The following is a 20,951-nucleotide window of genomic DNA, read 5'->3' as shown; positions in this document are numbered from 1 at the left end:
CAACTCAAAACAAGTTGAGCAAAAATTGTTAATACTATTATGTCATAGAAGTACGTTGTTAATACTCTGTAATAGAAGTACATTGTTAATACTCTGTCATAAAATAAGATTCATAACTGAAATAGTAATAAAAGATAAATCGATCATAAAATCTTAAAATACATTTCGAAAATCAACTAAAATCCGAAGAGAAACACATAATTGAAGCAAAAGATCAAAAATCTCAAGACCAAACCAAACAACGATGACGACAATGATGATGACGACGGCGACGACGATGACGACAACGTGGCGAAGAGGAGTAGAGCTCGAAGATGAGGAGTAGAGCTAAGAGCATTTGATCAAGGTTCGTTCGAGGTCTTGAACAATCTGAAAAGAAAAAATAAATAAATAGAAGCACGATTTTAGAACAAGAAATCGAATGTAAAATATTGAAAATCGTAGATTAAAGATGAAGAATATAGTTAGACCTGAGCTTCAATGGATGCTCCTCTTGCTCCAACACTAGAGAAAGCACCAACAAGAAAGGAGAAAATAAATCTGATTTGGTTTTTTGGCAGATATGTGCAAATTTGTTTTTTTGGCAGATCTGGGCAGATCTGATTTTTTTCTCTCAAATCCATAATACAAGGGCAATATAGGTATTTAACACACACGAATAAACTAAAAACAGCTATTAAATTGAAAATTTTGACAGCTGTCAATTTTTGGGTTTTTTTTGAGTGTGTTTATAGTTTTTAAATAGTATATGGTTTCTTTATAAGACTATTCTAAGATTGGGTATATAACTAAATTTGTATTATATTTAAAGCGAAAATCCTGCTCTTTTAATCCCCAAATCTTTTGTTGATGAAATTACACTCGTATCCGTTCAAATTTTTTTAACTTTAAATCAAGTTTAAATAGAAAAACAACCCACCACCATGGCCTGCAATGGTCATAGAGCTGGCCAAGCACGAAATATCCTGAGTTATTTACACCCTTTTCATACATATATATATATATATATATATATGCTGAAACTACCAGATAATATCACCATCCAACAAATGATGCAAGTTGTCAACTGTTCATGATACTTAGTAAAAGGGTGGAGGTAGATTAAAATATATGTTGAAGATGAGCACAGCAAATAGGAAGTTTGAAAATTGAGAAAACATAATTCAAAGGTTGGCGAAAGCTTATTAAAAGAGAACTTCCAAAAAGTTATAAAGAAGGCACAGTCTGCTACAAAGTAAATATGTACAAAGGGCTAAAGCTATTCCATTCCAATTGAGTGATAACAAGTTATAACGCTGGCATCTATTTGGAAAACAAACTGAAACTTTCAAACTTGCTAGAGAACCAACCTGCTCAGAAAGTAGATTATTATTGAACTCCGTAATCTTCTTGAGGATCCCATCAAACTGAGCCACGTCAAAAGCAAGCATTCCTTTCTGGAAACAAAATCATTCAAAGAAAAAGATAATATCACACTGATATAACAAATGCCTAAATTTCTTGAGAGACATGAAGAACAAAACCAAAAACACCAAAACAAGTACAAATGCCAAATTTGGGAACCCATCAAGGAAAATAATTGATCTTGAAATAATGAATTCCAGGTAGAACTATGACTACCAGTAGTACAATCTAAGAATAAAGCATTCACAATGCTGACTAAACTCCAGTAAGTTTCAATCCCAACTACTCAGCATCAGCTATAGAAAAATTAAGGGTATAAGAAAATTTGATGACAGTACACAACCTCTGATCTTTTTCGTCTTTTTTCCTTTTCTTTTCTTTGAAGGGGAAAAAAACTTCTAGCCTGAAACTAACTATGTAGTCAGAGAAATTTGCAATATCTATCCAACTATGCATGTCACAGATAAAATGTTAAAATTCAATCCTTCTTTGTCGATACAAAAAAGAATCCTCGGACTTATCTAATGGATGTCATTCACCATGACGGAAAAAGATACAGTTTGGCTGCACAAAGACACAATAAATCTATGTATTCTCTCATGCAAAATTAAATGGAGATGTACATATATAAAAATAATTTCAGAAAAACTCATATGCCTAATCATACACATATGCTGTAATCAACAAGATTAGGAATTTGCTTTGAAGTGCTTGTACGCCCTTTTCCACGAGGCATCTTCTTTGAAGTTGAGTAATCCTCCTCAACGACCCCGTTCAACTGGTAATAATGTGGAGCTATTTCAACCAACCATTCCGGCTTTATCTCTGTGACCTGTCTCATATATTCCTTGGTAGTCAGTACCAGTTCATGGTACAAAACACATCTAGGAAGCAAGTGATGTTCCAATGCCATAATCCCTGAGCTGGGGTGTATATGGGCAGTGTGAGGGTGTTTGATTGTTCTATATGACCCATTCTTCTGCAGCCTAGCACAATGAGGGAAGAATCCTGATGTAACGGCCTTCTTTATGGCCTCTAAATCATTTGAGCTACTGAGCTTGATCTCAACCCTCTCCAAGAGGCGCTCGAGTTGATCACGGATGTCTCTTGCTCTTTTCATGCTCCTAACTTGTATATAGTTTTCGTAACACCATTGCGTCGAGTAATTTGCCTCTTTCCATTCATTGTAAACCTTAAGCAATGCAATGTGATCTCCCACATTCCCACTGTGAAACCTCAACCTTGCAGTGTCAGCATGTACTTGTTTGTCTTTTGGACGATAGAAGATTGAACTACCGGTGGAAAGCATGGCAGCAATGGAGATTACCTCATCTGAGCACTTGTACTTGTCCGAGGCCACAATCATTTTAGATAGCATTGGATCAACAGGGAACTCCGCCATCCGTCTACCAACTTTAGTTAGCTCCCCCACTTTGTTTAATGCACCGAGTGCAAACAACAATTCCAGGGCTTTTAGTAATGCTTCACAAGGTGGAGGGTCCATGAACTCGAAATTCACCAAGTCATGAATGCCGAGGCTCTTGAGCGTGAGAACAACATTGGCGAGATTAGTCCGCTGCACTTCCGGAACTGTGGTATCATCTAAATCACTCTCATAGTTGTAACTAGTGTATAACCGGAAGCACTTCCCGTGGCCTGTTCGACCAGCCCGACCTGCCCTTTGCATGGAGGATGCCTTTGAGATCTGGGTGACTTGCAGTGACTCCATCCCACTCCTCGGATTATAAGATTTCATCTTGCTGAAGCCGGGGTCAATGACATATTTGATCCCATCAATAGTTAGAGAGGTCTCAGCAATATTTGTAGCAAGGACAACTTTTCTAGCCCCTTCCGGTGTGGGCTCAAAGATTTTAGCCTGCAGCTCCGTGGGCAGGTTTGCATATATGGGACAGATTATAAGCTCACTAATTTTTGTCCCTAACCCCCTTGTCCTGTGTTTTAATATCTCCTCCGCGGTTTCGATTTCTTCCTGACCAGTGAGAAAAACCAATATGTCCCCAGGCGGTTGTGTCACGTGTACTTGAAGTGCAGCCACAATTGCTGCATCTAGGTAATCAGCCTGCGGTGATTCCATGTAGTGTATATCAACCGGATACCGTCTCCCAGGGATTCTTAAAATCTTGGCGGAATCAAAGAAGTCACTGAACTTCTCAGCATCGAGAGTAGCACTTGAAATGATCAGTTTAAGATCAGGTCTGTATCGTGCAATGTCCTTGAGCAATCCTAACAAAACATCTGTTGACAGTGTTCTCTCGTGAGCCTCGTCCACCATCACCACACTGTAACTTGCCAAATCTGGCTCAACAAGGAATTCTCGCAGCAGCATTCCATCTGTCATATATTTCAAAACAGTCTTCTCCGAGGTGCAATCCTCGAAACGGATGGAATAACCGACTGCATGCCCAAGCTTGACACCCATCTCTTGAGAAACCCTGGCAGCAACGCTCATAGCAGCAATTCGCCGTGGTTGCGTGCACCCGATCTTCTTTCCTCCTTTAGTGTACCCGGCCTCGTGTAGATATTGAGGTATCTGTGTAGTTTTTCCAGATCCAGTTTCGCCAACAATAATAAGAATCTGATTTTTTTCAACATCTTGGAGCAACCTCTCACGAAATGAGTAGATAGGTAATGTTTTCCTCTCCTCCCGCAGCTTATCCAACTGATGATGGATTGGTTGCACTTTCCCGACATCAACATTACCGTTAGCAATCATCTGATCACCCTCCAGTAGTACTGACTTCTTGACAAATTCAATCTGGTCTTCAAATACAAAATCATACTCCTCATCACATTTTCGCCTTTTGTTTTTCGAACCAAACTTCAGTGTTGCCTTCCCAATTTGCTGATCCTCCCAGGCTTTCTGTTCTGCAAACTGGTTCGATTTTTTATCCCTGCCATTCAGGTCATCATCCCAGCAACGTTGTAAAGCCACCGAGAATCGCTTCTCCTGATTAACACCGCCCTCATGATCGTCATAGGGTTCCGGAATCCTGTAGTACTGATCATGATCATGATCATGATGAGTAGCAGCCTCATGCTTCGTCGCAAGCTCATATATTTTCTTCTCGTAACTTAATCGATTGTATTCCACTTCAGTAAGCTTAACGCCTTTATACAAGTACTCCCCATCTTCTATAGATTCTCCAAGTTCCTTTAATTTATTTGCCTCCCTTTTCTTTAAATATTCTTGTCTTGAAACTTTTCTTAAAGTTTCAACGTCGCCAACAATATTGCTTCTCCGAGTGGTAAAAGCCTGCTTTTGCTCTGATAGCTTTCGCGTTGCTGCTGCGTCCCGCTCCCTTATATTACGGTCCAATTGCTCCCTCTCTCTTTGATCACGCAATCTCTCTTGTTCAGACTCTGAACCGTCATCATCATCATTTGCTTCATGTGGGGAAGTTGGTTGTCGTTTAACCCCTCTCTCTTTCTCTTTTCTGTTTTGTGCAGTCTCATCTTCATCATCTTCTCGACTCAACACCTTCTTCCTGAACTGTTTCGCCATCTCCAATCCGATTGAAGTTAACCACCGATGGGATTAGTGTTTAGGTTTCTGGAAATCTGTTCTGGCAGAACTAGCTAGTGAAGTTTTTATTGGAATCTGCACGAAAAAAAACCACACGTTTAAGGATGGCCTGCCAAACCCAAAACTGTATGCTTCACACATTTTATTGTAGAGGACTTTATAATATTTATATAGGCAACTGACTGACATAGAGGATTTCCTAAACCAAGTAGAACTTCCTAATCCTAAACCAAGTAGGATTTCAAACAGGCTTTTTATACTCAACTAACTGAAACCCTTTTCGACATGGACTAGGATTTCCTAAACCAAGTAGGATTTCAAAGAGGCTCCCGTCCAATAAAAATATATATATATATATCTAAGCCCGCTTAAAATGGTAAAATTTAAATTGAAAATAGTTGTCTATAAATGGTAAAATGCAGGTATTGGAATTAAGGACTTAACCTTCAAAATGAAAAGTATTTGTTGGTTTTTTTTCGTTTTTCCCCGCAAGAAATTGAACTGAGAAAATTATGATTTTGGATTAGAATGATAGAGCTCGATCTTATGAATAGTAATAATCTTTGTCTATAAAGTACGGTTGGGCCACTGTGCAAATCAGATTTTTGCATTGGGGCCCGGATTAGTTGTGAGCTTGTCGGAGGGGAGGTTTCCAGCGGCGTCCACTAACTCCTTCTCAACTTGCTATTAATTACACCAGGTTGTTTATTTAGTTTAGGTATTTAGTTGAGTTTATATTAGTTTTAAATTATAGTTTTAATTAGAGTATTAGTTTATTTAATTCGTTTTAATTAGTAATTAAGTAGTTTTAAAGGAAAAAGTAAAATTTAGAGAGGGAACTATAGCCCTGCACTAGAAAGGGGAAAGTAAAATATAGAGAATCATGACGGCAAGTAGCGTACATAGTTATGCATCAAACGATGATTGCACAAATGCACAGGTGAGTTTCTTTTTCTTTTTCTTTTTTGTACATGAGAGTTTGAATATTTACAAAATTTAAAGTAACAACTCACTTGTCAGTATGTCATCCTCCACAACGAGACGCTCATTCAAGACTAATCCTGAACATAACGAATCTTTCCGTAAAGTTTGACATTATCAGCTTTTGTCTTTTCCAGTTCTGCTGTTAACGCTCCTATCTTTTCCTTCAACTGCCTTATTTCCTGATACAACAAAATCAGTCAGCAATGTCAAATGATTGGACCAGTAATCAAGCCATATGATATGGGAGATTAAAAACCAAAGCAACTATGGATGTTTGAAAATAAACAACGTACTTCTTCTGTCTCTATCATGTGTGTCCTATCCTAAATCGATCTCGCTGCTTACAGATAACCTTAAGCATTGATTTTTGATCTTGGTCCAAGGAAACTTGCTTTTGATCTGCATTCTGATTTAGAAAGGCTATTAGAACAAGATAAATTAATGTGAAACCAAATGATTACTTAACCAAAGAGAGTTATATGGAATAGATAGTACATGTCAAGAAGTATCACTTAACTATAAATTAGCAGTTAGCAGAGGAAGTTCACGAGTTAATTAATCAAAAATTTGTGTCTTATTCTGACAATTAAATTGTCAAAAGGCTCGAAACCAAATAGGCCAGGTACCAGTGTTATAATAATTGGGAACAAGTTTCCAATCATCACCAACGTTGTTGACTGAATATACCAAAGCACTTGCAGTCTAAAACCTGCTAAAACTTACTGGTTAGGTTGCTGAAGTGATTCACAGGCATTAGCATGCGTTGGACGTACTCTCGAATTTGCAAAAAGACAAAACTTCATGTATTTTACTAGAAGAATGCATGATATGCTTCAATGAGGACTACCAATAACAATACGGTTAACTAGGTGATTTCAAACTTTCTTACACATTAACGTCATGACATCTCCCAAGAAATAAAAATCTTTGATTGAGGACTAATACTACAAAGCAGCCAGGAAGGAAAGGGGTTGCATTATTGCAGCGAAGTATATTTTCAAAATTATTGACCCTATGACTGATGAAATTTTACATGGAGAAAAAAAATGGTCAAAAAATTCAGAAATTTGTGGTGCCAAAAGTTAGAGAAACATAGATACAGTGAGGCAGGGAGAGAGATGAGGGGTACCTCAGACACCTCAGTGCTCCTAGCCTCTGAAAGATCTGAGTCATCAAATAGGATTCCTTTCTTATCCTTGGAACTACAGCCCTGCATTAGAAAGGGAAAAGTAAAGTTTAGAGAATCATGGAGGCAACTAGCGTACATAGTTATGCATCATACGATGGTTGCACATATGTGCATGAGAGTTTGAATGTATTTATGTCAATACTTAGCTCATTGTATATTTATAAAATCTAAAGTAACTCCACTTGTCAATAACTGAAAAAATAAAAAGTAACCACTGATGTAAGCATTTAAAATAACAATTGATAGAGAACTTGAATTTTATTCATGTAAAATACGTATCTTATACATCATAGATGGACTACAGTATTAGTGTACTCAATAATGCCAGTTACCATTTCAATTTACCAACATGACCTAATCATTCCAGCCTATTTTCACAGGAGTCCCATACATGGATTCCCATTGTAGACTGATAGACGACATACTCGAAACAGTAACACACCGTAGTTAATTTATTCCGGTCATCGTGCAAAGTGAATGCAATTGGACAGTTAGAAATAGTTTTTAGTTCCCTTGAAAACAACTATGTCTTTCGAATTTCTCCAAAAGCACAGATAACAAATCCAAGAAAAATACTAAACAATAGAAGAACTCAAAAACTTTATAAAATAAAAAAATAACTTTTGATAACACTCATGAAACTGAAGCTAAAACAGGCAACTTCTGAGCTAAAGAATGTAGAGAAAGATGGCATTACCTGCAAAATTTTCACCTTTTTACGCAAATCATCAACCAGTTTTGTTGTTGGCCTACCCTGAAGCTCTTTCTTCATCTCCCCGAGAGCAGCTTCCTTAATTAAAAGGCAGAAAATAAAATGATTAGAGGAAAAGAGAATAAATTAAAGAAAACTGTGGTACAGAAGATGAACTGGGAGCTCAATTATATAACAGGCCATCTGATGAGAGGGTGGCGATTGCATGACTTCAGTTTCTGGAGCATCAAAGAGCTACAAAGCAAGACTACCTATGTAGCACTGAAGCAATAAAACTAGTATACCTTTTCAATGAGCAGTGTGTTCAACTTCTTGATCTCTTTCAGGTGTTCCTCTCTTTCATTTGATAATGTTGTTTCAATATTGTGCAGTTCCATGTTGAGTTCCGCGATGATCTTCTCTTTGGCAATTAAAGAATTCTCAAGGATGCTATATGAATCTGAAGTATCACTGCAGCACAGCAATAAAGTTAAGATATAAAAAGATAACCCAAAGACAATAGAACCAATCAATATAAAGGCTTAATCCCAATGGAGGAACAGAACACTATAGATACATCAAATGAACTAGTGCATTGCAATTTGCGACTAACATATTTGATGCATATGAAGAATTAACGAGAGAAGATAGCAGAAACTCTCATTCAATCAGTTACTTCCATCACTAGAATATTGGAAGAAGTTCTTTTCTATTGCTTTTTTTTTTTTTTCTTTTAATAAGTTCTTAATTCCACCAATACTATGCTTAGTTTCTTAGAGCAGCAATATATTTGACATAGAATATAATTCATGGAATTTTGCAATAAAATTTACTTAACAAACATTATGTATTTTAAAGATTAACAATTCTAAGTTTCTATGGAAGGGCCTTTCTATTTTCGTTGTTCACGGAATAAACTAACTACCATCTGAAAGAAAACAAAAATAAATTGAAACCATAGTCTCCAGGGACATAGAAGTACAAGTAAAACTCTTAAGTATCTCACCTTTTCTTATTCTCAGTGTCTTCATTTGCTGTGTCTAATTTGAAGCGCAGAAGTCCCTGCAAAATGTTCGATGAAAAATGGGGCTTCAACAATGAAGAACCATTTATTGCAATAAGCAAAATCGAGAGATTGAATAAAGAATGATTGTGGCAGCCTGGACCTTAACAAACAATGGAAATTTACAATGTAAGATCCATCTGTACAAAAGAGTATGAAACTACAATGGAACAGCTATAAATTAAAAACTTTTGGGTTTCGCACACACCTTCCCCCTCTCAAGCCTAAGAAGCCATGTCTGAGCCCGTTCAACTTCATCCATCAGAAGATTGACCTCTGATTGCTTGGTTGCCCTCTCTTCATCTGAAATCGGTAGATAAAACATGAGATGCTTCAAGAAAATTTATCATATTTGCTTGAGAAGATGACCTATAAAATATGATATCAGAGGATCTTGCAAATGTATTAAAGATGTTCTAGAGAAGATATCAGGAAATTTCGCACTCACCAGCAGACTCCACAATTTCTTTTTGCCTGTCCCTGCCTGATGCTAGGCAAACAGCAGATTCTTTGAAGCATGTTGCTTCAAAAGCGCACTCTGATAGAATGAACTGGGACCCAAGAGGCGAACTCTTTGAAGAGTGTAATATAGTTTTTGTAGGCTTCTCCTTTTTGTGGATCAGGAACCCTATCATTTCGACCCCGCTTTCCACCATTAATACAGCTCTCTCATCCTTGGACATACACAAGGGAATAAAAGAGGCTGTAAAGGAATATTCTGTTGCTTCCTCAATAATGGAAAGAGTTTCCCAAACTCCCCCATCTTTAATAACCACAATATCACCTTGTTCTCAACTGGATTAAAGAGAGACACGCATATCTGGTTTGAGAGTACCGCAAGACTCACGTTTTCCATGGTGATAGCCTCCTTTGGCAGTCCAAAATTCTGAAACCTCTTCTTCTTAAGGTCAAAACATATCACAACACCACTTTTTTCGTGAGAACTCCCAAGGCCCTTCCAGTAAAGCTTTCCATGCACAAACCTCCCCCATTCGTTGCCAAAAATTTCAAAAGTGTCGTCCGAGAGATGAATGGTGGTCCAAGATTTCAACTGTACTGCAAAGAACTCCACCTTCGCTACCTTTGTGTGCCCGAATCCTCCTCTGGGTTTAGTTAGAATAGTTGGCAGGACCTTGATCAGATAGTAATCATCCTCTGTGTACCCAAATCCATATGAACCCAGTGATGGTGTATCCTTAATGGTTATGAACGTCCCATTACAAGGATTCCACAACACCATTTTGTGATAGTTTCCCAAGCAAATAATGCCATTGCAGCAGCCCAACAACATCGGCGGTACTTTAAAACGGCAAGGGATATGGACTTCAATTTCAGTGGGTGTGCTACCCAAGAGCAATATGGTGTGTCGTGAGCCTCCATATGAAATAAAGATAGGATCTGGTATTTCCATCAGAAGATTGACCTCAGATTGCTTGGTTGCCCTCTCTTCATCTGAAATCAGTAGACAAAACATGAGATGCTTCAAGAAAATTTATCATATTTGGTTGAGAGATAGATGACCTATAAAATATGATATAAGAGGATCTTGCAAATGTATTAAAGATGTTCTAGAGAAGAAATCAGGAAATTTGGCACTCACCAGATTGAGCACGAAGCTCGAACAATTGACTTTGAGTTGCTTCTGTCCTAAATTCTTCATGCTCAACTTTCATTTTCCCATTCTCAGATTCTAATTCAGACAATTTCAGATCTTGCTCCTGCAGGAGACGAATACAAGTTTTACTAAGGAAACACAGAGACACAGCACACAGCAAAGAGCAGAGAGTGCATAGGAGCACACACAAGATACAACATGTAGTCAACAAATGATGCAGGATTTTGATTCTAAAACTTTTCCAGTTCATCTATATGAACAAGCAACCACTGAAAATTTTCCATTGCTCAAACAACACTAATGCATCAATGATATTTGAATTGGACTCGCAACTGTAATCATACACTTGCATTTTAGAGTTATGGGATTCTATTTAACGCCAAAATCTTGCTCTTTTAATCGCCAAATCTTTTGTTGATGAAGAACTCAAATCCAGCATCAATTTTTTTTAAACTTTAAATCAAGTTTAAATAGAAAAACAACCCACCACTATGGCCTGCAATGACCATAGAGCTGGCCAAGCACCGAAATATCCTGAGGTAGGGGGAAGGTTTTTTTTTCCCCTCAATTGTTTGGAGGGAAAAATTGGATTTCAAAATTTACCAAAGACATAAGTGTAAAGAACATATATATGCTGAAACTACCAGACAATATCACCATCCAATTACAAATGATGCAAGTTGTAAACTGTTCATGACACTTAGCAAGAGGGTGGAGGTAGATTAAAATATATGTTGAAGATGAGCACCGCAAATAGGAAGATAGGAAATTGAGAAAACATAATTCAAAGGTTGGCAAAAGCATATTAAAAAAGAACTTTGCAGAAGTTATAAAGTTATAAAGTAATTCTGCGAACCTAAATTCATTGTCCATCATTCTTTTCAGTAAATTTCAAGTCAATGTGGGTCTCAAATAGTACAAAATTGATCATTCAAGAGTAGGATTGTAGATTCAAATAAATTGTCTGAAAAAAAAAAATGAATGGGTATTGTGGGTAAGAGATCTTACATCGTCTTCATGGCCTCGGAGTTGGCAGCGCAATTGGTACTCTTTGAAATCTATGTCCATGAGAGAGAGAGAGAGAGAGAGAGAGAGAGAGAGGGGGGGGGGGTGTTGGTGTGTGGTTAGCTAGTGATCAGAAAGGGGTTTTACTTGAAGTTTAGTAGCGGTAGAGCAAAATTACATAATCTTTCGATGTAAACAAAGTACATTTAGTCTGATCATTAGAATATAAAACGGCATACCTCTAGTGCTCTCTGCAAGCTTCGGCCTATTCTTCTGGCTGTTTTCTTGATTTTCAGCTATCCTAAGCCCTTTCTCATCCGGTTCTCTTTTTTTTCCCTCCAAATCAAATTCTGTCAATAAATAAAATAAACAATCAGCCATTAATAAATAGTTGTTACAATGATGTTCCGCAAGGTTTTTGGATAGATCGTCGATAAACTCATCCCACTCTCACTATGTGATTTAGTTAACTTTTACTTCAATGCTGTAAATATGAACAAATTTGCGCGAGCACTTACATTCATACGTACATACGTATTTATTTATGATCCAAATGAAGCATAAATCAAAGCTAGTTTTTACTTCTATAGCTGGTAACATATAATCCAATCAATAACATTTAGACGTGACTGTACAGAAGCAAATTGCAGAGCAACATGAAGAAAAAAATTGTGGATCCTTATAGAGCTAACATTCTCATATTCTTCAAGCAAAACCACAACTCTAGGCTTCAACTGAAAGCTTAAACTAAAACTATCACCAAATTGAAAGATACCTTTCCAGAAATTGGAGACGACGGAGATGGGAGAAGAGGAGGAGCTCGATTTGTCTCGGTTGGACTCGCCTTCCGGGGCCTCCATTTGCACTGACTCGGACCTTTACGGCCTGAAACGGCACATCGTTCTCTGAGCTCGCAATTCAGTGATGTACAATTAGGGGAATGAGATACCGAAATGAGAAAAAAAGAGCTTTGGATTCTGGTTATTTAATGGCTTCTCATCTAGCAATGCTTATTGTTGCCCGCTACTTGAAACTTGGAAGGGAAGCAAATGCCCATTCATTAATTAAGAGAAAAGAAAAAGAAAAAAGAAATGAACCAAATGGGTTTTGGGTTGGGTCAATAGAGAGATTATTGTTGGGCCTGGTGTTGGGTCAATAGAGAAGTGACCGGCTTATTCTGGCCTACTTATCGTGAAAATTTATATTTCTCATGTTGTGATTCTTTTCTTTTTTCTTTTTTCAATACATACTTTATTTTTGGATTACTTCTTCAAAATAAAAAATATTTGTTGGTCTTTTTTTGGCAAAACTTACAAAGTGTATAATTTCAGATTATGTTTCTTCTCGGCATGGAGGTATCTCGCTCCACCTCATGCAAGCCCAAATTCGAAACCATAACAATTAATAAATTAGAAAATGTAAGTAATTTATGGAACAAATTAATTTCACACAATAACAATTAACAAATTTGAAAACAGTTATATAAATAATAAGCAATATTAATTTGAAAGTTAAAAGAATAGTCAAATTGGAAAAAAATTCCACCACTACCAAAGAGAATATCTCAAAAGATATGGAAATTTCAACGGAAATATCGATATCGGTAAAAATTAAATACAAATTATGACATTTGTTATAAAAATATAGAAATTCAGTGAAACCTTGAGACATGTTTATTTGATCAATTATCTACTAATTTAACAAAATAAATTTTTTTAAACTTAGTTTCACAGTAGACTTGTGTGATTGGGATTACATATAATACCTGTTGACAAATTTTGTTACTCAGAGAATATACTCACTAATTGCTTTTCTTTTTTTTGGTATAGACACCAATTTCATTAATAATTAAGTTTCGATTTTTTTTTTCATGCATGAACAAGAGAAAATTTGAAATTTTTGTGAGAAAATAATAAGACATTAAGTATTTAAAAATTGTAAACAAAATAATGATATTACTTTTGGGATTGAATATTTGATAAGAAAAATATTTTTTTATATGGATTAAGAGAAATAGGGAAATTGTGAGAAAATATGAAATTTGAGGACCATCTTAAATTTTGATTGTATAAACAAATATTTCATTTATAATTAAGTTTAGTTTTATTAAAGAATGCGATTGAGATCTACTTGTTAGTTGGGTTTCATAGTTTAAGAGGACTCTTTTTTTAGATCTATTGTCTCATCTCTGCTCTCTCTAACCCTCACAGGCGAGTCCCATGCTAGGTTATGGGCTAACCATGTATAGATGACAAACTCTACCTCTGTGATTATACTACTCTTTGATAAATATTAGACCTTTCGGAATATGTAGTTTATTATTTTGTTTCTTTTCAATAAAATAGAATATGAATCCGAATTTTGCATATGTAGGTTTAGGACAGTTGGATAGGGCAGTGATCTCGCCCCCTTGCACTCAAGTTTAAACTCTCCTCCACGTAAATTAGATTAATTTAGAGTAACCATCGCTTGTATATATATGTATATATATATATATATATGTAAACTGTGAATTTGCAACTAGTTTACTTTTCTCTTTAATTTGTTAACAAATATTATCTGTACAGTTTTCTTGCATTCAAAGCAAACTACATTATATATCTGTCAAAGATAAACACTGATAGCGCCCTCTATGTTTGTCTCAACTCCCAACCATCCGGCAAATATGCTCAACTTGTGATCTTTAAATTAAGAAGTTACCACTCTTTTTCTTGAGGCCGAATAAAAAAAGTTACCACCACCAATTGGGAGATGGCTTGGCAAATATTATAAGAGCAATTCAATTGGAGTGAAAGATCATTTTAACTACTTGTTCTTTGGGAAAAGACAATCGGAAAGCCAAGCTTGTCTCGTAGACATGGTTTTTATCTAACTACAATAAAAAGCCAATTTCTTATGCTAACCTCTTCACATTAATGTTAAGAGGCCTACCTTCCAATGAATTACATTCAGGCATTGTTAATTTCGCCTTCCTTTTTTAATTAAACTTTTTGTCGTCTGTCTGTTTTCAGAACAAGAAGAACCACACTATAAAATTGTACAAAACCACAAGATATCCTTCATCCCCTTCATCCCCTTCATCGCTCACAGCCTCAAGTAGTTTCAGAGTGTAGAGAAACTGCCTTAGCAAAAATGGGAAGCCATGAAACATCAACTCTCTGCACAATTGCTTTGAGGCTATCCAATGCCAAGATTGATGGGCAGTTGATATCATCATATCAGGAAGCCCTCCGGGGTGACGCAGACTTGCAATGTTTTGAAAACACCCTCAAAACCCACATCAAGGCGGTCATCAACACCTTCAGAAACGGAGGCCTTTCAACTGGTTTCTTCAAACAAGTCACAAAATATTTGCGCTATTTGACCGAGCAGAGCGTCCACGCACTCTTGAGATGCAGAGTGATTGGGAACAAGAAGCTTAATAGGGCCAGTGAGGAAAGATTTAAGCTTCTCGCCGACGAGTACACGAACAACAGCTTGCAGATGCTGGATTTCTGTTCTGAATTACATAGGTTCCTAAAGGCAGCTCGTAACACCCATTCATATATCGAATACGTGACTCAAGAGTGCTTTGCAATGGAGACTGCCATGGGAACACGTCACTACGTCCGGATTTCCAAGAGGTTGAAGAGTCTCAGTGCCTCTGGTGATGTCTATGGCAACTATTCTTCTGCTGAAAGGTTGCTCGAAAAGGTTGAGTGTTTGCGCAAGCAGCAGGAACAGATGCTTGAGAAGTTGAGAGTTCAAAACGAGAAGCTTGAGAAGAAGGAGAGCTCTGCTCATACTTGGCGCAAGGTCACGATTATACTGTTCGTTGTTGCCGTGGCCGGGTTGCTTATTTCTATGATTGTGACTGCAGCTCTAGCTATTCCAGCTGTTGCTCCGGCTCTTGGCGCCGCTTTCGTTCCAATGCTAGCAAGCGCAGATTGGATTACCAATTTGTTTGGAACCTTTGAAATTGCTTGTAAGGATCAGCAAGGTGAAAATGTGTTCATGCAAGCCGGAACTAGGGTTTCCATTAAGGAGTTGGGGGACATAAAGTTTCTTATTGATAGGGTTGTGAATGATATTGATTCGCTCTTGTTCGCTCCAAGCTCCACAATTAAGGAGCAATCCACAATTAAGGAGCAAATAGATTTCACAATGAAGGATATTAAGCTTAAGCTGGAAACGTTTATGAGCGAAATTGAGACTTTGCAAGAGGAAGCAAACAAATGCACCTCTGAAATACGCAAGGCAAGGGATAAGGTTGTGAAGAGCATCAAATTTCTCAACAACAAATAAATTGAAGGTACTTTTTTTTAAAAAAAAAAAAAAAAAAAATCAAGACTAGCAAGAAAAAAAAAAAAAAAAAAAAGGAATTTGTATAGAATAAAACTTTCCAAAAACAATTGAGGTGTGTAGTGGCAGTAGTGGTTGTTGATTCATTGACTTTCCTCTTTCCATGGTAATAAATAAAGTTGGTAATTGGTGGAGTATCTACTGAACGTACTATATTGCCCTTGAAATGGGATTTTGAATTGATGAATTGCGGCCCACTTTGCATTTATTTTTTATTTTTTATGACTATTTTGCTCTTGAAGGAAAATAATGGAAACAAATTAAAAGTTCTTGATTTAAAGTATTGTCACTCTTAAAATTTGAATTTGAATTTTAAACATTTATGGCTTAAAAAATCATAACTCATATAGAAAAAAAAAAAAAAAAAAAAAAAAAGTTGGTATTGTAAGTATAATGCACATAAGATAAATTAATCTACCGTGCCAAAAGGTCGAAATGAAGAACATGTTTTTACATGAAGAAAACATGCATGAGCAGAAATATACTATTTATTAAAGGAAATTAAAACAAAAGAAAAACCATTTTTTAAAAAAATTAAAAACATCTAGTATAGCCGAGCGGCTCTACTTTTTTTTTTTTATGCAAAAAGGAACCCCCTAGCGATTAGGTGCCATGCCAGTGCCAAAAATAGTCTTGCCGGATGACTATACTATTTTTTTATTATAAAAAAATCATAGTATAGCCGCCCGACTATACTATTTAAATACATTATATTGTGATTAGGTGACATGCTATGTATAAAAATAGAGTGGCCGTGCGGCCATACTATTTTTTTTTTTTTCTAATATGGCTGTCCGGCTGTACTATTTAATCAATAAAAAATTAAGAAAAAAGCACCCTCCTTGTTGCATTAGTTTATACTTTAGAGATATTAATTTCCTAGTTTCAGCCCAGAACATGTGTGTGTGTGTGTGTGTATGTATATATAGCCGCATGGCTATACTATTTATTAAAGGAAATTAAAACAAAAGAAGAACCCAGTAAGGCCTAGCGGCTATACTATTTTAAAAAAATTAAAATTTTAGTATAGCCGTGCGGCTATACGCTTTATTTCAAAAAAGTAGAACTGCTGCAGAGTGACTAAGTGCCATGTGTCAAAATCAGTATAGCCGTGCGGCTATCCCTTTTTTTAAATTTAAAAGGAACCCCTAGCTATTAGGTGCCACGTGTCAACAGTAGGTGCCACATGTCAATAGGTATAGCCGTACGGCTATACTATTTATTAAAAGAAATTAAAACAAAAGGAAAACCCAGTAAAACCGATCGGCTACACGATTTTTTTAAAAAAACCCGAGTATAGCCGTCCGGCTATACGCTTTATTTTTTAAAAAAAATTAGAGCTGCTGCACACTAGATGCCATGTGTCAAAATCAGTATAGCCGCGTGGCTATACTATTTTTTTTTAAAATGGAGTATAGCCGTCCGGCTGTACTATTTTTTTTTTATAAAAAGGAACCCTTAGCAATTAGGTGCCACGTGTCCAAAATAGTATAGCCGTACGGTTATACTATTTTTTTGAAAAATTCGTAGTATAGCCGTCCGACTATACTATTTAAACACAATATATTTAAAGTAGTGATTAGGTGCCACGTGTCAAAAATAGTGTAGCCGTCCGGCTATACTGTTTTGAAAAAAAATTTTGTAGTATAGCCGTATGGCCATACTATTTAATCAATAAAACATTAAGAAAAAACACCCTCCTTGTAGCATTAGTTTATCCTTTAGAGATATTAATTTGCTAGTTTCAACATATCCAAAGTATATATTAATTGGCCAATATAAAATATTTTAATATATATTATTTTTACAACAATATGTGAGAATTATTTGTATAATACAGGAATTTTGTGTGTCTTATTAAAAATTTTGTTATAAATACGTGTATTAAACATGAGAAATATGTATGTATATACAATACATATACAATACAAGTATTGTATGTTTACTTTTTTTTTTAATGTGAATTTTACCGAATCTTTAAGACGTGTATAGAACGTGGATGTATTATTGAAAAATACGTACGTACATATATTATAGAGTATTAAACGTGAAAATGGTAAATTCTTAATACGGGTAATAATTCTGAAAAAGTAAAAATTAAATAGGAATAATAAAGACTCGGGTAATGGCCTAATAGTAATGAATAATGTTATAAACTATTCTTATCGATAAATGAAAATCAGAGACAAAATTTAAAAGAAAGAAAGAATCCTAGTATGTGTATATATATATATATACACACACACACACTTTGGGGAGGTTTGTATCACATAAGCTATTATGTATACACCAAATCAAAATTCAACCTCCCCAACATGTAAACAAATGAAGACAACTAAGAACAAACTAAATGGAAAACCACCTTTAAACACACCAACGCCAAGTTTAAGTCTTCACACCATATTAAAGCCTTCTCTTTAGTACACAATTGACCCAAGCAATTCTTTACCACCATGAACACTATGAACAATAAAATCTCTATAAAGTTTTCATGAGTTGGGATGATTTTGTAAGTCCTCTCTCTCTCTCTCTCTCTCTCTCTCTCTCTCTCTCTCACACACACACACACACACACACACACCTTAGAGGAAAAAGAAAAAAGATACAAACTTGAAATATGGCTAGCATTCTTCCTATATACAGACTGTTCATTTAAAAATGACAATTAGTTTAAATTAAAAATTCAATTAATAATTATTGACCTAAATATTAGTTTATTTCCGCCTTTTTATTCCTATAAATAGCATTAAATCATACATGAATTAAGGGTTAACAAAATTAAAAACTGTATAGGGTAATATAGGAATAAATGTTTTTGACAAATTGGAATCATAAATAGTAGTTGACTCATCTATGGAATAAATAGAAAATGAGATTTGAGACAAACAAAAAGTTTCTTATTGATAGGGTTGTGAATGAGATTGATTCACTCTTGTTTGCTCCAAATTCCACAATTGAGGAACAAATAGATTTTACTATGAAGGATATTAATCTTAAGCTGGAAACGTTGGTAAGGGAAATTGAGACTTTGCAGCAGGAAGAAAACAAATGCACTGCAGTGATATTTATCTTCTTAAAATTAAAAGAGATCTCACGTTGGAATCATATATTCTTAGACTTTAGAATTTATGATTTATTGCTTTTGGATGTAAAAATTTCCATCTGGCTTAGCGGATGTCAATTTTTTCATCAGTCCCCCTTCTGCCTTTAATGGGAGTTCTCATTCCCATCTCGCTTCGTATACATATTTTATAAATATATAAATATATTTTTGTATACAATTTTATGTTGTAATTTTGTCTTTTTTATTGTAGTTTTAGTGGTATGCTTGCATGATTATACATTGCATACTATAAGTGTGCACTTTGCATCGACTAAATTATGAATTTTTTAAAATCATTTTATTGAGGGAAACAATTTAATGAAGAAAAAATTATGAGGACTACCGACAAGGACGGAATGATAATGGAATACCTGGCTCGAACTTGCCCCCATTATTATCCCTAACTTTTAAGTAGGGATGACAAAAATTCACATAGGGGCGGGTCCCCGTCGGGACCCCGACCTTAACGGGGGGAGATTTCGGGGCTAAATAGGTATCGGATACGGGGATTCCCGAACTTGAAAAATCCCCAACGGGTATGGGGAGGGGATGGTATTGTCATCCCCATCCCCGAACCCGACCCAAAAATATATATGTTTATATTTAAATAAATAAATAAAATATTTATGTTTAATCCTAAGTTAACTTCCCTATCCTAATTCTTCCTAGTTTTCTATGGAATTTCATATTGATGTGATTTTGAATAGTTGAGTTGAACTTTATAGTTAATTTTGGATGTGTTGAATGATAATGTAATATGAAACTTAATGTTCAAATGTATAATAAATATTTTTATTCAAAAAAATTGGGGATTCGGGGCGGGTATGGGGGATAGTCCCCCGACGGGGACGGAGAAGGGGATTCCCCAAAACCTAATAAACGGGGATGGGTTTGGGGACGGGGGCGGGGATGGAGAGTGGGGATGGGAATGGTATTGCCATATCCGGCCCCTACCCGACCCGTTGCTGTCCCTATTTTCAAGTTTTGGTTTTCAACGTACTGTACAACTTGAGAAATTATAGAATAGTATCGTAAGTATCGTATCACTACGTTAATTAGTGATACTTTCATTCAAAATACGGCATATGTCAATATTTTTTAAATAAATTTGATTTTTTTACAAGGTGTATTTAAAATTGATTATTTACATTTAGAGTAAAATTTTAGAAAGACAAAAAACAAAAGAACCCATAACTACCTGCCTCCCACCCCAACCCAATTCCCCCACTCCCAGTGCCTGCCGTCCTTCCCTCTCTCTCTCTCTCTCTCTCTCTCCATAAAAATCTGCAAGATCTCTTAAACCATGGGAGCAGAAAACAAAACCAATATCATATATTCTAAGTATGTCAGGATTATCCATCACTTAAACCCAGTTAGAAAAAATCTAGTCTTTTGGATATTCTTATTTTCTCAATTTTATTTTAGAGATAAAAACATATTTAAAGTTTAGCTGTAAAAAAAGCTTTAATTATTTAAAAAAATAATACGTAACATATTTTGAATGGAAGTATCACCAGCTAATGTGGTGACACGGTATCATTGTATAATTTCTCTAGAATTGGAGGATAAACCAAAAACCACATAATTTGACATACATTTTTAACTTTTGGATGAATCATCATCAAACAGTTGAAAATTAATCAGCATTTAAAAATAATGCATTTCTTTTATTGAAAGGAAAATATTTGACTTACCACATTTCTATACCATATTATGTAACACATCTCTAATAGAAGTGTGCTCTATTGTATTGGTCAGTTCTATCTTTATTAAAAAAGCGATAGACAATATAGTATAAAAATGTAATAAGCATCACATTACCCTCTGATAACACAAATACATTTAATTGGTGAACTATCTCTCTCTTCCTTTAATTTATTAAATCATTTTATTCAAAAGTTTATTTTTGGGTGAACATTTTATTCAAAAGTTGAAAAAGAAAAAATACACCCTTTCATTCTTCATCGTCTTCCTTCACCCTGTGCCATGGCAGGTTAGCCATGGTTTCTTCA

At 35.7% G+C, this 20,951-nt stretch overlaps 3 protein-coding genes across 3 annotated transcripts; 1 reads left to right on the top strand and 2 right to left on the bottom strand.

Moving 5' to 3' along the window:
• Positions 1-1,919: 1,919 nt before the first annotated feature.
• LOC117637489 (pre-mRNA-splicing factor ATP-dependent RNA helicase DEAH1-like) lies at positions 1,920-6,340 on the bottom strand. Its single transcript, XM_034372386.1, has 3 exons — positions 6,226-6,340; positions 5,962-6,111; positions 1,920-5,023 (listed from the first exon to the last, which is right to left on the bottom strand). The coding sequence occupies exon 3, from the start codon at positions 4,925-4,927 to the stop codon at positions 2,066-2,068; it is 2,862 nt and encodes a 953-aa protein (XP_034228277.1). The 5' UTR covers positions 4,928-5,023; positions 5,962-6,111; positions 6,226-6,340; the 3' UTR covers positions 1,920-2,065.
• On the bottom strand, positions 6,004-12,504 carry LOC117638463 (protein CASP-like). The gene is made up of 11 exons (XM_034373587.1): positions 12,271-12,504; positions 11,735-11,845; positions 11,499-11,548; positions 10,476-10,593; positions 9,324-10,327; positions 9,084-9,178; positions 8,819-8,874; positions 8,118-8,283; positions 7,819-7,911; positions 7,062-7,142; positions 6,004-6,111 (listed from the first exon to the last, which is right to left on the bottom strand). The coding sequence occupies exons 5-11, from the start codon at positions 9,556-9,558 to the stop codon at positions 6,004-6,006; spliced, it is 834 nt and encodes a 277-aa protein (XP_034229478.1). The 5' UTR covers positions 9,559-10,327; positions 10,476-10,593; positions 11,499-11,548; positions 11,735-11,845; positions 12,271-12,504.
• A 2,123-nt stretch (positions 12,505-14,627) lies between these two features.
• LOC117638462 (UPF0496 protein At4g34320-like) lies at positions 14,628-15,779 on the top strand. The gene has a single exon (XM_034373586.1). The coding sequence runs from the start codon at positions 14,628-14,630 to the stop codon at positions 15,777-15,779; it is 1,152 nt and encodes a 383-aa protein (XP_034229477.1).
• Positions 15,780-20,951: the final 5,172 nt, after the last annotated feature.

The sequence above is a fragment of the Prunus dulcis genome, chromosome 8 (genome assembly GCF_902201215.1).
Source record: "Prunus dulcis chromosome 8, ALMONDv2, whole genome shotgun sequence".
Taxonomy (NCBI): domain Eukaryota; kingdom Viridiplantae; phylum Streptophyta; class Magnoliopsida; order Rosales; family Rosaceae; genus Prunus; species Prunus dulcis.
The sequence above is the reverse complement of the archived record's forward strand: the minus strand, read 5'-3'. Positions and strand labels throughout refer to the sequence as shown.

What these genes read in the sequence shown, in the direction of transcription:
- LOC117637489 (XM_034372386.1), bottom strand. Translation starts at nt 4,927, where the DNA reads ATGGCGAAACAGTTCAGGAAGAAGGTGTTGAGTCGAGAAGATGATGAA.
- LOC117638463 (XM_034373587.1), bottom strand. Translation starts at nt 9,558, where the DNA reads ATGTCCAAGGATGAGAGAGCTGTATTAATGGTGGAAAGCGGGGTCGAA. An exon ending in AGAAATTGTGGAGTCTGCTG is followed by an intron (nt 9,179 to 9,323) that starts GTGAGTGCGAAA and finishes TACCGATTTCAG; the next exon opens with ATGAAGAGAGGGCAACCAAG. An exon ending in GACACTGAGAATAAGAAAAG is followed by an intron (nt 8,284 to 8,818) that starts GTGAGATACTTA and finishes GCTGTGCTGCAG; the next exon opens with TGATACTTCAGATTCATATA.
- LOC117638462 (XM_034373586.1), top strand. Translation starts at nt 14,628, where the DNA reads ATGGGAAGCCATGAAACATCAACTCTCTGCACAATTGCTTTGAGGCTA.